The sequence below is a fragment of the Jaculus jaculus genome, chromosome 14 (assembly GCF_020740685.1).
Source record: "Jaculus jaculus isolate mJacJac1 chromosome 14, mJacJac1.mat.Y.cur, whole genome shotgun sequence".
Classification (NCBI taxonomy): Eukaryota; Metazoa; Chordata; class Mammalia; order Rodentia; family Dipodidae; genus Jaculus; species Jaculus jaculus.
The window spans coordinates 67,837,077-67,850,917 of record NC_059115.1 but is presented as its reverse complement, the minus strand read 5'-3'; the positions used below and the strand labels follow the sequence as shown (position 1 = coordinate 67,850,917).

The following is a 13,841-nucleotide window of genomic DNA, read 5'->3' as shown; positions in this document are numbered from 1 at the left end:
TGAACTCTGACACCCTCTCTTCTACCTGTATGTAAGTTCTTGTGTTTTTTGTTTTTTTTTTAAGGCCATTCATTTTAGACCCTGTTAAACCCTACTAGCACCGCGTGTGACACTTGCAATGCCTGGAATGACGGTGTATACATGGCAAGATACAGCCTGTTGAAGGCTCTTTGTGTTTTTGTTTGTTTGTTTTGTGTTTTCAAACTCGGCTCTCACTCTGGTCCTGGCTGACCTGGAATTCACTATGTAGTCTCGGGGTGGCCTCGAACTCACAGCGATCCTCCTACCTCTGCTTCCCGGTGCTGGGATTCAAGGCGTGCACCACCATGCCCGGCTTGAAGCTTCTTCTCAATGGAGTGACTGCCGAGACCCCCTGGCTTTTCATAGACAACTGGTAACCTGGCCAAGGAAGTACTGTCTTCGGTTTCTGTGGAAAAAAGAAAAATGGTATAAAATGTTTCCAGTAAGAATGAGCCAGTGAAAATTAAAGAAAGTATGAAAGATAGTTGTCTTAATTCACTGAATCCATTCTTTAATAAATATAATAATAAAATAATAAATATGGGTCACAATTTAAGATAAACAGAATTATATTTTGACCTTTATGTGTCTTGAAGTTCCCCTCCCTGTTTTGTTTGAATTTGATTTATTTATTTGAGAGAGAGAAAGAGGCAGGCATAGAAAGAGTAAGTATGGATGTGCCAGGGTTTCTGGCTACTGCAAATGGACTCCAGACACATGCACCATTTAGTGCATCTGGCTTTACATGGGTATTGGGGAGAATTGAACTCTAGTCCTTAGGCTTTGCAGGCAAGCACCTTAACCATTGAGCCATCTCTCCAGTCTGCTGGGTTTTTTAAATTCATTTATATTAATAGTCTTGTGACCCAAGTTTTTCATCCCAATGAACCACAGTAGATAGACTGAGATTGACACATAGAAGATCAGATAGATGATAGATAATAGATGATCAGATAGATAGATGTGTGCATACTTAATAGATTGATTAATTTCCTAGATCATTTGGCAGATGAACTGAAAAGATAAAACATACCACACTTTTTAGTCTCAATGAAATACAGTTATAAGTTGACTTTTCAATTTTCCTGGCACTATTGTATTTCACGAAGTCTTCAAAATTTCTCTATGAAAACCTGCTTGCACCACATACTATTTAATTTACTTTCAGGTACTCATTAACAAATCATTGCATGGAACCAGGGCCCTGTCTTGGAGAGACACATGGACTACCTCAGAACAAGTTGTTTCCCAAAGCAGTTTTGACTGTCATAACTCATGGATCAGAGAGGCATACCTAAGGTTTGAAGTCACTCAGTCTCAAGAAGGATAAGCAATCTAACTGGGCTATTGAACCATGCAGCTTTGCTCCAACTGTTTGACTTGTTGGGATAAACTGTTTTCCTTCTGGTAGGGAGCATTAGCAACCACTGATAATGAAAGCCAGTGCCCACCAGAAATAGACTAGAAATTCCCTGACTGGCTCACATGGCACTGACTCATCAGTTCTGAAGATGCATGGAGTGTGACTGTGGAGTAATGTGAGTGATTAGGTTTCCCTGGACAACAGAACTCCTGCACACGAATGAACACTGTCCCCTTCGGGAGTCCTCAGGGAACCGTCTGCTTATTGCAGTGTGATTGGTCTGGAAGCATTTTTTTTTTGGCGGGGGGGAGGAGATTTTCCCTCTGGGAAAAATATTCTTTTAAACATTTGTAATAGGGATTTTGTTCTTTGAGGATGGATTTGATTTTTGGAAATGGTACAATATATTCATAGTATACATCTGTTGCTTTTGTCTTCACAGAAGTCTTTTTCCTAGTTTCTGGTTGGAGAGACTGCATTTCTTCTCTTGTTTATTCTGTTTGAAGGCTCTCAAGGAGGAACCAGTTCATAAATGTCTTGGGAAATAGGCACTTTCCCTCTGGAAACTGAACTCATATTTTGGGGAGGGGGGACTCCTACCCTCCCACTAAGTTGTTGGGATTGGCTTGAGGACTGTTTCCAGAGAGACAAACAAAGGACAAAGGCCTGACCACAGACAACAAGTCAAATTGATATGTGACAAAAAAAAAAAAAAAAAAAAAAAACCACCACCATGATGACACTCGGTTTTGTCTTTTGGATTGGAGATGCAGGAAAGAAAACGTCTTACTTTGATGGCTACCATCTTGTTGCACTAAGGAGGTGACCAGTGCAAAAGTAGAGCCAGTACAAAAAGGAACGGATCTGGGCTGGAGAGATGGCTTAGCGGTTAAGCGCTTGCCTGTGAAGCCTAAGGACGCTGGTTCGAGGCTCGGTTCCCCAGGTCCCACGTTAGCCAGATGCACAAGGGTGCGCACGTGTCTGGAGTTCGTTTGCAGAGGCTGGAAGCCCTGGCACGCCCATTCTCTCTCTCCTCCTCTATCTGCCTTTCTCTCTGTGTCTGTCGCTCTCAAATAAATAAATAAATAATTTTTAAAAAATTTTAAAAAAAGAGAACAGATCTGAAATATGTGCAGCAATGCACACATCTGCACACACCTGTGAACCATATCGCGAGAGACACCACCTAATTTATGCTCTTGGATCCAGATGTAGCTAATGCAAAACTTACCTGAACACTTTTTTTTTTTAATGTCATGAACTAGTCAATTCTCTTTTTGCCAGCAGGGTTGATTTGAGCATCCATCTTATGAATAAATGAGTCTTGGATAATGCAGTAAGAGAGCGATGTTTGGTGAGTGAATAAACTTATCAAGCAGGAAGCCATGGAAGGAACCAACACACGTGTGACAAGCTTCTCCCCAAGAATCATTTACTGAGCAGCTGCTGTGTGTTGGGCCTAAGAGTAAGTGTCATGTGCTAGACAGTACAGGTTGTTGATGTCCTTTCAGCCTAAAAAAGGTCTTCTTTTGGGGGCTGGAGAGATGGCTTAGCAGCTAAGGCATTTGCCTGCAAAGCTAGAGGATCCAGGTTTAATTCTCCAGGACCCACGTTAGCCAGATGCATGGGGGCGGGGGGAGGGCGCGTGCATCTGGAGTTCATTTGCAGTGGCTGGAGGCCCTGGTGTGCCCATTCTCTCTCTCTCTCCCTCTTTCTCTCTCAAATAAATACATATTTAAAAACAAAAACAAAAGGTCTTCCTTTGATCACAGCCTCAGTGGGCCCTTCTCAGAGAGTGTGGTTGCAGGATGGGCTTTGGAAATGATAGTGCTCTTAAACAGGATCAGAGCATGCTAGTAACTTCCCAACGTAACTCACTTATAAAGAAGATGCATGGTTCAACTTTAAAAAAAAAAAAAAGGAATTAGGGAAGGAGGGATGGTTTATCAGTTAAGAAGCTTGCCTGTGAAACCTGTTTGACTCTCCAGATATCACATAAGCCAGACACGCAAAGGTGAGGCAAGCCCACTTGATGGCGCAAGCATCCAGAGTTAGATTTCAGTGGCTGAGGCACTGGGGCACCAATTCTCTTTCTAAAAAAAAAAAAAAAAAAGGAATTATTTTTCTCTGTCGTCCTGTCACCTGTGGAACTTGAGAAGATGAGGACTTTCACGAACAGAAACAAGGACAGAACAATCGTGCATAATTCCTAAGTTGGCAAGTGGAATTTTTTTCATTGGAGTGAGAGATCACCCAGTGGGACCGGCTGACCTTGTGTCCACTCTACTTTTCTTAACAATCTTTCTATTGCTTGAGGAGAGGATTCCTTATGTCAGTTTTATGGCTGTTGTTCCATTCTTAGCATCAAAAGTCCCAACGCTGATTTTTCTCTGAAATGAGTAAGGTGAAATTTCTTTGGTTGCAAGATATGTGGTCCAGTTGAACACAAAATACGAAAGTTAATTTCAGGATACATGGGCCGGTAATTCTCATCATTTCATCCCAGGCTTCATACCCACACCTTCCCTGTCAGCCCCTCTCTGCATCTACTTTCTCACTAATTACCTTCTCTCTTTCTTTAAAATTTTATTTATTTATTTGAGAGAGCAAGAGAGGGAAAGACGAAATGGGCGTGGTGGCGCACGCCTTTAATCCCAGCACTCCGGAGGCAGAGGTAGAATTACTATGAGTTTGATGCCACCCTGAGACTACATAGTGAATTCCAGGTCAGCCTGGGCTAGAGTGAGACCCTACCTTGAAAAACCAAAAAGAGAGAGAGAGAGAGAGAGAGAGAGAGAGAGAGGAAAAGAGGCAGAGAGAGAGAAAGAGAATGGGTGCACCAGGGCCTCTAGCCACTGCAAATGAACTCCAGATGCATGCACCACCTTGTGCATCTGGCTTATGTGGGTCCTGGGGAATTGAACTGTGGTCCTTTGGCTTCACAGGCAAGTGCCTTAACCGCTAAGCCATCTCTCCAGCCCCCCCCCCCATATTTCTTTCAAGCAGCCTCTTTTACCGACGTTTGCTTTCTACTTCCTCATCGCTTCAATCTTCAGGGACCCAGTTTTAGTTCCCAGCTTGAAATGGTCAATTTTCTCCCCATGCTTCTTAGTTTTGCATCCCTAAGGAGTTTGTGGACAGGTCAACAAGTATTTCAGGTTATGAGTTGCCAACCACAGCCAACTGACGGTATAGCTCCTAGTGATCGGGATGTGACAATGTCATATGGAACCAAAGGAGAACACCAGAGAAGCAAGAAGCCTCAGGGACGTGGGTGAGGGGTCAGGTGCCATGACCAGCCTGTCCGTTTCAATCCTGCCTGGTGGGTCTGTCTATCTGCACAGCTTCTTGAGTTCATGTACAACAGACTGGGTGGAAACTCTTGGTGACTGTCAACTTAATCATTCCTGTTTCCAAGTGGTAAAGTTTACAGAGATCTCTGAAGTGACAGCGGGTGGCAACTGTCAGGCAAATCTGAGTGGAGGCCAAGGAAGTGGACAAGAGAAATTTCACTGTCAGGACAACTGTGATAGTTTGAATGTACAGCTCCCAATAGACCCAGATGTTTTTATCAAAGCCCGTAACTTGGATTTCCAGCCACTTGGCTGGAAGAGGTGTCACTGGTGGTGGTGGGGGGAGGAGGTGGGTGAATCCCGAGGTCCAGCCCTAAGGTATTTAGGGGCAGCACTGGTTTCAAGCCTAAAGGTATGCGGAGCAGCCTGAGCTCTGCCTGGGTCTCTGTGCGGGCTGCAGTTCCGTGCTTTTTCGCTGCCAGGTTTTGTGCTTGCTTGTGGCGCTGGCTGTTTGGTGATGTCTCTCTCTGCTTGGATCTATAAAAGAAAGCCAACTTCTTCCACCATTATGAAACTCCCCCTGGATCTGTAAGTTTCAAATAAATCCCTTCCTCCTATAAACTGTGTCTGGTTTGGAAGCTCAGCCTAGCAACGGGGACTTGACTACAACCGGAACGGAGAGCTCAAGGTGATGTGTTAGCAGTAGGACCTCCCTACACCCAAAGCTGTTTTTTATTCTCCCTTACCCTGGCCATAGCTGGAGCCATGTTAAGTCCCAGGGATCAATATTTTAGATACCCTGTGACTTATATAGTCTGCTCTAATAAATTTATCCGCAATTATGACCTTCAACCTCTATAGCAGTATATGCCTGGGGTTGAATTAACTGTCTTACAAATAAGCTAGGGGAACACAATTGCTGCTAAAATCGGGAACTGCTTCTAACTAAACAGCAACCTGGAGCTTGCACTTGGAAACCACTGCTCACTAGAAAATCAGGACCTCTCAGAATGAGGTTCTACTTGACTTGGCACCACCTACTTTGCTTCTAGATAAAAGTCTCAGCAAGGTTGCTTTAGATTTAAAGATGTAATTTTTAAAACTTTATTTATTTATTTGAGAGAGAGAGAGAAACAGGGAGAGAGAAGAGAGAGAATGGGCACGCCAGGGCCTCCAGCCACTGCAAAGGAACTCCAGACGCGTGCACCCCTTTGTGCTTACGTGGGTCCTGGGGAATCGAACCACGGTCCTTCGGCTTTGCAAGCGAGCACCTTAACCACTAAGCCATCTTCTCCAGCCCAAGATGTAAATTTTAATATGATCTCAGTTATGTGGGCTGTCATGGTTTGGTTTCAAGCATGGTGATTAAAAGTCATAATAAACTCAGGAGTCAAAGTGATTACAGAGCAGGAGCTGGTCTTTGGGGACAATGACATCACCAAGTCTTCTCCACTCCTGCTTCTTTGTCTAGATGACAGGCCAGATACTCCGTGTGCGGTTTCCTCACGGGCAGGGGTTGTGCTGTCCAGTAATAGATATATTAGGTCATTTCAGGCTGGGAAAGCCAAGACTGACCTGGGGAAGTGATAATAACCTATAACCTTGTAGAATGTGCTTAGTGGTAAATAATCCAGAGCCTTCTAGAATGTGCTTACTTGCTCTGTACTGAAACCCAGGAACTTCTGGAACATCTGCTGCAGATGGTTCATGTGATATGTGAAAGAGCTTAGACCCTGGGGCAGAATATGAATCTCCTGTTCAGAAAGGTGTTGAGGGTTGGAAAGGTAGCTTAGTGGCTAAGGGCTTGCTGGTGAAACTGAAGGACCCGGTTCAAGGCTCAGTTCCCCAGGATCTACCATAAGTCAGGTGCACAAGGTGGTGCATGCATCTGGAGTTTGTTTGCAGTGCCTGGAGGCCCTGGAGTGCCCATTCTCTCTCTTTATCTGCCTCTTTCCTTCTGTGTCTGTTGCTCTCAAATAAATACATATAAATAACAAATTTTTTTTTAAAAAAAAAGTGTTGAAGTTGATCTAGATTGTCAATGTGATTGGATTGAGAAACACCTAGGAGATTATCAAAGCACACTTTGGGGAGTAAATGTGGAAGAATACAACACTGATGGTGCCCTTGGTACTGTTTCTAGCCCTGGCATCTTCCTTTTCTCTGCTTCTGAGCTTGTCATGATGTAGACAATTCCTCTCTGCCATGCCCTCCCCAGCAGGATAAACTGATACTGCTAAAACCATGATCTCAAATAAATCCTTTCTCCTTTGTCATGTTAGGCATTGTTAGGCATTGTGTCAACGTGAGCCACCTTGCATTAGTCATACCCAACATGGAGAAGTACGGTGTTTTTAAAATGATAACGTAGAGTAATAGTTTTTAAAATTTTATTTTTATTTATTTACTTGACAGAGAATGAAGGGGGGAGAGAGAGAGAGAATGAGCATGCCAGAGCCTCCAGCAAATGAACTCCAGACACATGCGCCCCCTTGTGCATCTGGCTTACATGGGTCCTGGGGAGTTGAACCTGGGTCCTTTGGCTTTGCAGGCAAGTGCTGTAAACACTAAGCCATCCCTCCAGCCCAAGAGTAATGGTTTCATTAAAAAAATAGAAAGTTTCCTTCACTTTAAATTTTATTCAACAAGCAAAATACTCTAATTACTTTCCAAAAGAAAAAAAAAATATGAAACTCTGAAGTTCTCATAACCTGTGTGATATTTAGCCTTCTTATGGGCACTAATGCAACTTTTGTTAAAAAAAAAAAAAAACATTTTAAAATGAAATTTGACATTGCATACTATTACATTTTCAAGATATTAGAATAAGGCAATTTTATTTTAATTGGGAGGAAGAAGGGATTTATTTGGCGCTGACATACCCTAGGAAGGTTCCGCAATGGTGAAAGAAGAAGAAGGGATTTATTTGACGCTGACATACCCTAGGAAGGTTCCGCAATGGTGAAAGAAGAAGAAGGGATTTATTTGGCGCTGACATATCCTAGGAAGGTTCTGCAATGGTGAAAGAAGGGATTTATTTGACGCTGACATACCCTAGGAAGGTTCCGCAATGGTGAAAGAAGAAGAAGGGATTTATTTGGCGCTGACATACCCTAGGAAGGTTCCGCAATGGTGAAAGAAGAAGAAAGGATTTATTTGACGCTGACATACCCTAGGAAGGTTCCGCAATGGTGAAAGAAGAAGAAGGGATTTATTTGACGCTGACATACCCTAGGAAGGTTCTGCAATGGTGAAAGAAGAAGGGATTTATTTGATGCTGACATACCCTAGGAAGGTTCCGCAATGGTGAAAGAAGAAGAAGGGATTTATTTGACGCTGACATACCCTAGGAAGTTTCCGCAATGGTGAAAGAAGAAGAAGGGATTTATTTGACACTGACATACCCTAGGAAGGTTCCGCAATGGTGAAAGAAGAAGGGATTTATTTGACGCTGACATACCCTAGGAAGGTTCCGCAATGGTGAAAGAAGAAGAAAGGATTTATTTGGCGCTGACATACCCTAGGAAGGTTCCGCAATGGTGAAAGAAGAGGGATTTATTTGACGCTGACATACGCTAGGAAAGTTCCGCAATGGTGAAAAAAGAAGAGGGGATTTATTTGGCGCTGACATACCCTAGGAAGGTTCTGCAATGGTGAAAGAAGGGATTTATTTGACGCTGACATACCCTAGGAAGGTTCCGCAATGGTGAAAGAAGAAGAAGGGATTTATTTGGCGCTGACATACCCTAGGAAGGTTCCGCAATGGTGAAAGAAGAAGAAGGGATTTATTTGACGCTGACATACCCTAGGAAGGTTCTGCAATGGTGAAAGAAGAAGGGATTTATTTGACGCTGACATACCCTAGGAAGGTTCTGCAATGGTGAAAGAAGAAGGGATTTATTTGACGCTGACATACCCTAGGAAGGTTCCGCAATGGTGAAAGAAGAAGAAAGGATTTATTTGACGCTGACATACCCTAGGAAGGTTCCGCAATGGTGAAAGAAGAAGAAGGGATTTATTTGACGCTGACATACCCTAGGAAGGTTCCGCAATGGTGAAAGAAGAAGGGATTTATTTGACGCTGACATACGCTAGGAAAGTTCCGCAATGGTGAAAAAAGAAGAGGGGATTTATTTGACGCTGACATACCCTAGGAAGGTTCTGCAATGGTGAAAGAAGAAGGGATTTATTTGACGCTGACATACCCTAGGAAGGTTCCGCAATGGTGAAAGAAGAAGGGATTTATTTGATGCTGACATACCCTAGGAAGGTTCTGCAATGGTGAAAGAAGAAGGGATTTATTTGACGCTGACATACCCTAGGAAGGTTCCGCAATGGTGAAAGAAGAAGGGATTTATTTGACGCTGACATACGCTAGGAAAGTTCCGCAATGGTGAAAGAAGAAGAAGGGATTTATTTGGCGCTGACATATCCTAGGAAGGTTCCGCAATGGTGAAAGAAGAAGAAAGGATTTATTTGACGCTGACATACCCTAGGAAGGTTCCGCAATGGTGAAAGAAGAAGAAGGGATTTATTTGGCGCTGACATACCCTAGGAAGGTTCCGCAATGGTGAAAGAAGAAGATGGGATTTATTTGACGCTGACATACCCTAGGAAGGTTCCGCAATGGTGAAAGAAGAAGAAGGGATTTATTTGACGCTGACATACCCTAGGAAGGTTCTGCAATGGTGAAAGAAGAAGAAGGGATTTATTTGGCGCTGACATACCCTAGGAAGGTTCCGCAATGGTGAAAGAAGAAGAAGAAGGGATTTATTTGACGCTGACATATCCTAGGAAGGTTCCGCAATGGTGAAAGAAGAAGAAGGGATTTATTTGGCACTGACATCCTAGGAAGGTTCCGCAATGGTGAACGAAGTTGCGCCTTTACCACATGCACACGCAGACAGAGAAGCCACCGCCAGCATTTGCGAGCAGCTGCGGGAACCCCAGGCACAGCTGTGGCAGTCTGGGCAGTTCCAAAACTTTCTATCTAAATTTCTTCTGGTCTGAGAAATGGGATGCATGATCACTTCTTATTAACTAGCTATTTCCAAAATACATGATGAAAATACAATAATTTCCAGGATGATTAAAAAAAAAAAAACACTGACCCTTGTGTATTTTTAAGTGATTATTTATTTAATCCTAAGAATTTAAAACTTTGCTATCATACTATTTCCCCCTAGTTCTGATTGCTGCTTATTTTGGGGGGAGGGCTGCTATACTGGCCCATTCTTTGAAACACCGTATATAACATAGCAAGGCACATGACAGCTAGGCTTTAGCTTGAATCCAGTCCTGAAAAATATTTTTCAAATAATTCTGTCTTCATCCTGAAGTGGAACTATTGCGAGTTTGATGGGGGGGCTGGGGGGGAAGCACGTGGAGTGAGATGCTGGGGTCTGTAAGAGCTCCTATTGCTGTCTCGTTCTGTCAATCAGTACCGCCTTCAGGAAGTAGCTCCCCATGCTAAAATCTCTGGAGACTTCTGTCAGAGCTTCCTAAGATGACAGTCCTTGGGGGCACCTGGGACCTGGCCTCGTTAATGGTAGCCACACAGGGCGGTGAGGCTCAGCTGGTCATCACTGGGTGAGGAAGGGTCAGGGTCATAGATCTGAGACAGGGCCAGGCTCAGGATTTCTTTCTTTTCTTTGTAAAACCGTAGTTCTTGTCCAGCCTTCCTGGCTTCCTCCAGCTGCCTCAGGGCCAGACGTAGCTCTTGAGAAAGAATTCCAGGTGACTCCCGTTCCTTCATGATCCAGTCCAGAGCCATGTGGCTACGCATCTTTTCATCTAAGGAATACTGGGAATAATACGAGATGACTTCCTAGAGGCAAGAAAGAAACATTCAGACAGTAAAATCAAACAAAGGCTCGCTCAGAGGTGCAAGGCCCTCCCTGCCTCCCCACCCACCCAACTGTGGAGATTTCTTGCTCTGATGCTCAAAACCTGAGGGCTGGAGGGATGGCTTAGAGGTTAAGGCGTTTGCCTGCAAAGCCAAAGGACCCAGGTTCGATTTCCCAGGGCCCACGTTAGCCAGATGCACAACGGGGTGCACATGTCTGCAGTTCATCTGCAGTGGCTGGAGGCCCTGGCACGCCCATTCTCTCTCTCTCAATTTCTCTCTCTCTCCTCCTCTTTCTCTGTCAAATAAACAATTTAAAAAAAAAAAAAAAAAAGGAACCTTGGTATTAAAAAAAAAAAAACTGAAACCAAATCCCATTGGCTTACTTTTTAAAAGGGAATGATGGGCTTACTCTGGTCCTGCAAAGTAAGTCATTGTAGGCTAGTCTAAACATACAGAAATGACATCATGTCCACAGATCAAAGCTCTGAGGTCTCTAGAAAACACAAGTCGAATCCCATAACAATTGGTATGTGTAGTACTTATTGATTCTCTGGACTCTTCTGCCTAGGGTTATCTCCTTTGACAAGATAGAAAGAGGGGGAGAGCTATGCAGCTATATTAAGGCAGAATGGGTCATGTCTATGACAGAAAGGAGGACGTGGTAAGCCAAGAAGATTTCAGAACAAGGCTTCAAAACCCAAAAGTCACCTTTCATGCTGCAGTCTTGTTATCATAAGGAGGTTGACAGCTCCAATGCCTCACATTAAGTACAGAAAGAACTTTTTGACTATGTTACAGAGTGGAGACATTATCATTATCGATACTGATATCATGATTCCTTCCTGGTATGTTGCCCCTTGCTCTGGCACACAATTAAAACTTAGCCACTACCTTCAATCTGTGCAAAATAGTCAATACATCATGCTGTCACATAGACGTTTGATCATGTGAAATGGATGCATTGCTTATTTTTATTTTCAAGAACATATGGTATTTATTTATGACCTTAACAAATTAAAAACAATCATGGAAAAGTGTTTATAACTAACCCAACATATTTCAAAGGACTTTTATAAAATCAAAGGAAAGGAAAAATAGCCACAGCCATTGTCAACTACTCATTTCTTTTCCATCCTTGACATTTTGAAAGCCAGACTTTCTCAGGAAAGGACAACTAAAAACTTCTGGGGCTGCAGAGCATGGAAAACTTTTACATCCACTCTCATTTTGCTGACTAATAGAGGATTTGTTCCTCATACAAATTCTTATTAGGACATTCTCAAAAATAAACTATCATCTTTCAAGTTCTAATGGTGGATAAAAAGGGATTAAACTCGGAGGATAACAGGTGAAAACCATTAAATACATGGGGAAGGGCTTAAATTTGCTATTAAAATAAGAAAAGGGTTCTTTTCATAGGTAATGAAGAGATAGTGAAGCCCTGTCTCTGGAAAATAAAAAGGTAATGTCTATACCAAAAATTTTTTAAAAAAAAAGAAAGAAAAAGAAAACCATAAAAAAACAAACCCTGAGGTGACTGATGGCTAGCTTTCAATTCTGCAATCATTTCTGTTGTTTATGGGAGACATTTGGTGGGGCCAGAAATCAGCTTTTGCTATTCCAATCGTGCCTCCCTTCAGTGAGGCCTTTTGGGAGTAGTGCCTGCTCTTGCCCACTGTCTTGGAGGTACAAGAGCGCAGATACAAAGTGGGCAGGGGAGATGCGTGGGGCAGGTTCGACATTTCTTGCAGAATCCAAGTCTGTCTTCATGGTGCCCCCTTACAGCATTCCGTACAGATGCTCTGACAAGTTCTGGGCCCCGCCCGCATGCTTCATGAGTACATTAGTCTTTGATCCAGTAAGACTCCTAAGATAAATTTCTTCACCTACCTCCTCTTAATAAAAACAAGTATAAAATTTAAACATAAAAGTTCCTGAGTAGGGCTGGAGAGATGGCTTAGTGGTGAAGCACTTGCCTGTGAAGCCTAAGGACCCTGGTTCAAGGCTCGATTCCCCAAGACCCACATTAGCCAGATGCACAAGGGGGTACTCGACTCTGGAGTTCATGTGCAGTGGCTGGAGGCCCTGGAGCGCCCATTCTCTCCCTCCTCTCTCTCTCTCTCTCTCTCTCTCTCTCTCTCTCTCTCTCTCTGCCTCTTTCTCTCCCTATCTGTCGCTTTCAAATAAATAATAAATAAAGTTCCTGGGTAAAGAGCCGGACGTGATGACGCACGCCTTTAATCCCAGCACTCAGGAGGCAGAGATAGGAGGACCATCATGAGTTCGAGGCCAGCCTGAGACTACATAGTGAACTCCAGGTCAGTCTGGGCTAGAGAGAGACCCTACCTCAAAAAATAAAAATAAATAAATAAATAAAAATAAAAATAAATAAAAGTTCCTGGGTAAAGAAAATCTCAATAAATAAGAAGAAATCTTAGAGAAACATTTGAAGCTACAGAGGTGGTTCACTGGTTAAAGGCACTTGCCTGCTTGAATAAAGGAATAAAGGAAACCTCTTGGTGAGCCATCTGCTCTATCCATCCACACAGCACTCACCTGTCTCCATTAGAAAGCCTTACCTGCCGAGAACACTTTGTTTCACGAAGGGCTTTTAGATTTCCGTTCCAGTGCAGTAGTTGGAAAATGGTCATCAGCTCCTGTGAAACCCAAACACTCATCATGGGTCTCGAGGCACGATGTATATAAGGGCTGAGCAGGGCAGGAATCTGACCCGAAAACATGAGTGTGCCAGGACATAAAACACTGTCAGAGCACCTTGGGGCTCTTCAAAGCACAGAGTCCCCAGGCTCCTGGAGTCCTTCAATCCATTGCTTTATCTATACTTGACATGAAATGACTAAATAATTGGCAAGGATCTTTCAACAACAAAAATACATCTGCTACAATTGTATGCTCAAAAAGTTATTCATTTTTTTCATTATTTTTATTGAGAATTTTAATACATAAACATACTGAGTTTTGATCATATTCCCCTCCCATTTTTTTCTTTTTCATTTTATTTTATTTATCTATTTTGAGGTAAGGTTTCATTCTAGTCCAGGCTGACCTGGAATTCACTATGAAGCCTCAGGGTGGCCTTGAACTCTCAGCAATCCTTCTACCTCCGCCTTCTGAGTGCTGGGATTAAAGGCATGCGTCACCACAGCCAGCCCATGACCCTTTTTTGGTCACCTTCCCCTGCCCTTATGTACAAGGTGGCACATGCATCTGGCGTTTATTTGCAGTGGCTAAAGGCCCTGGCACACTCATTCTCTGTCTCTCTTTCTCTCTCTCCCCCTCTCCCTCTCTCTAATAA

The 13,841-nt window shown here is 43.2% G+C and overlaps 1 protein-coding gene across 2 annotated transcripts in view; it reads right to left on the bottom strand.

Moving 5' to 3' along the window:
* Positions 1–9,795: 9,795 nt before the first annotated feature.
* The window catches only part of Lix1 (limb and CNS expressed 1), a 72,710-nt gene continuing 68,664 nt past the window's right edge, over positions 9,796–13,841 (bottom strand). The window contains exons 5-6 of one of the 2 annotated variants that reach the window (XM_045134148.1): positions 13,105–13,251; positions 9,796–10,504 (exon numbers count right to left, since the gene is read on the bottom strand). In XM_045134148.1, coding sequence (XP_044990083.1) covers positions 10,220–10,504; positions 13,105–13,251 — 432 coding nt within the window. In that variant the 3' untranslated portion in view covers positions 9,796–10,219. The remainder of the gene's footprint in view (positions 10,505–13,104; positions 13,252–13,841) is intronic. The other variant, XM_004651608.2, reaches the window with a different exon arrangement.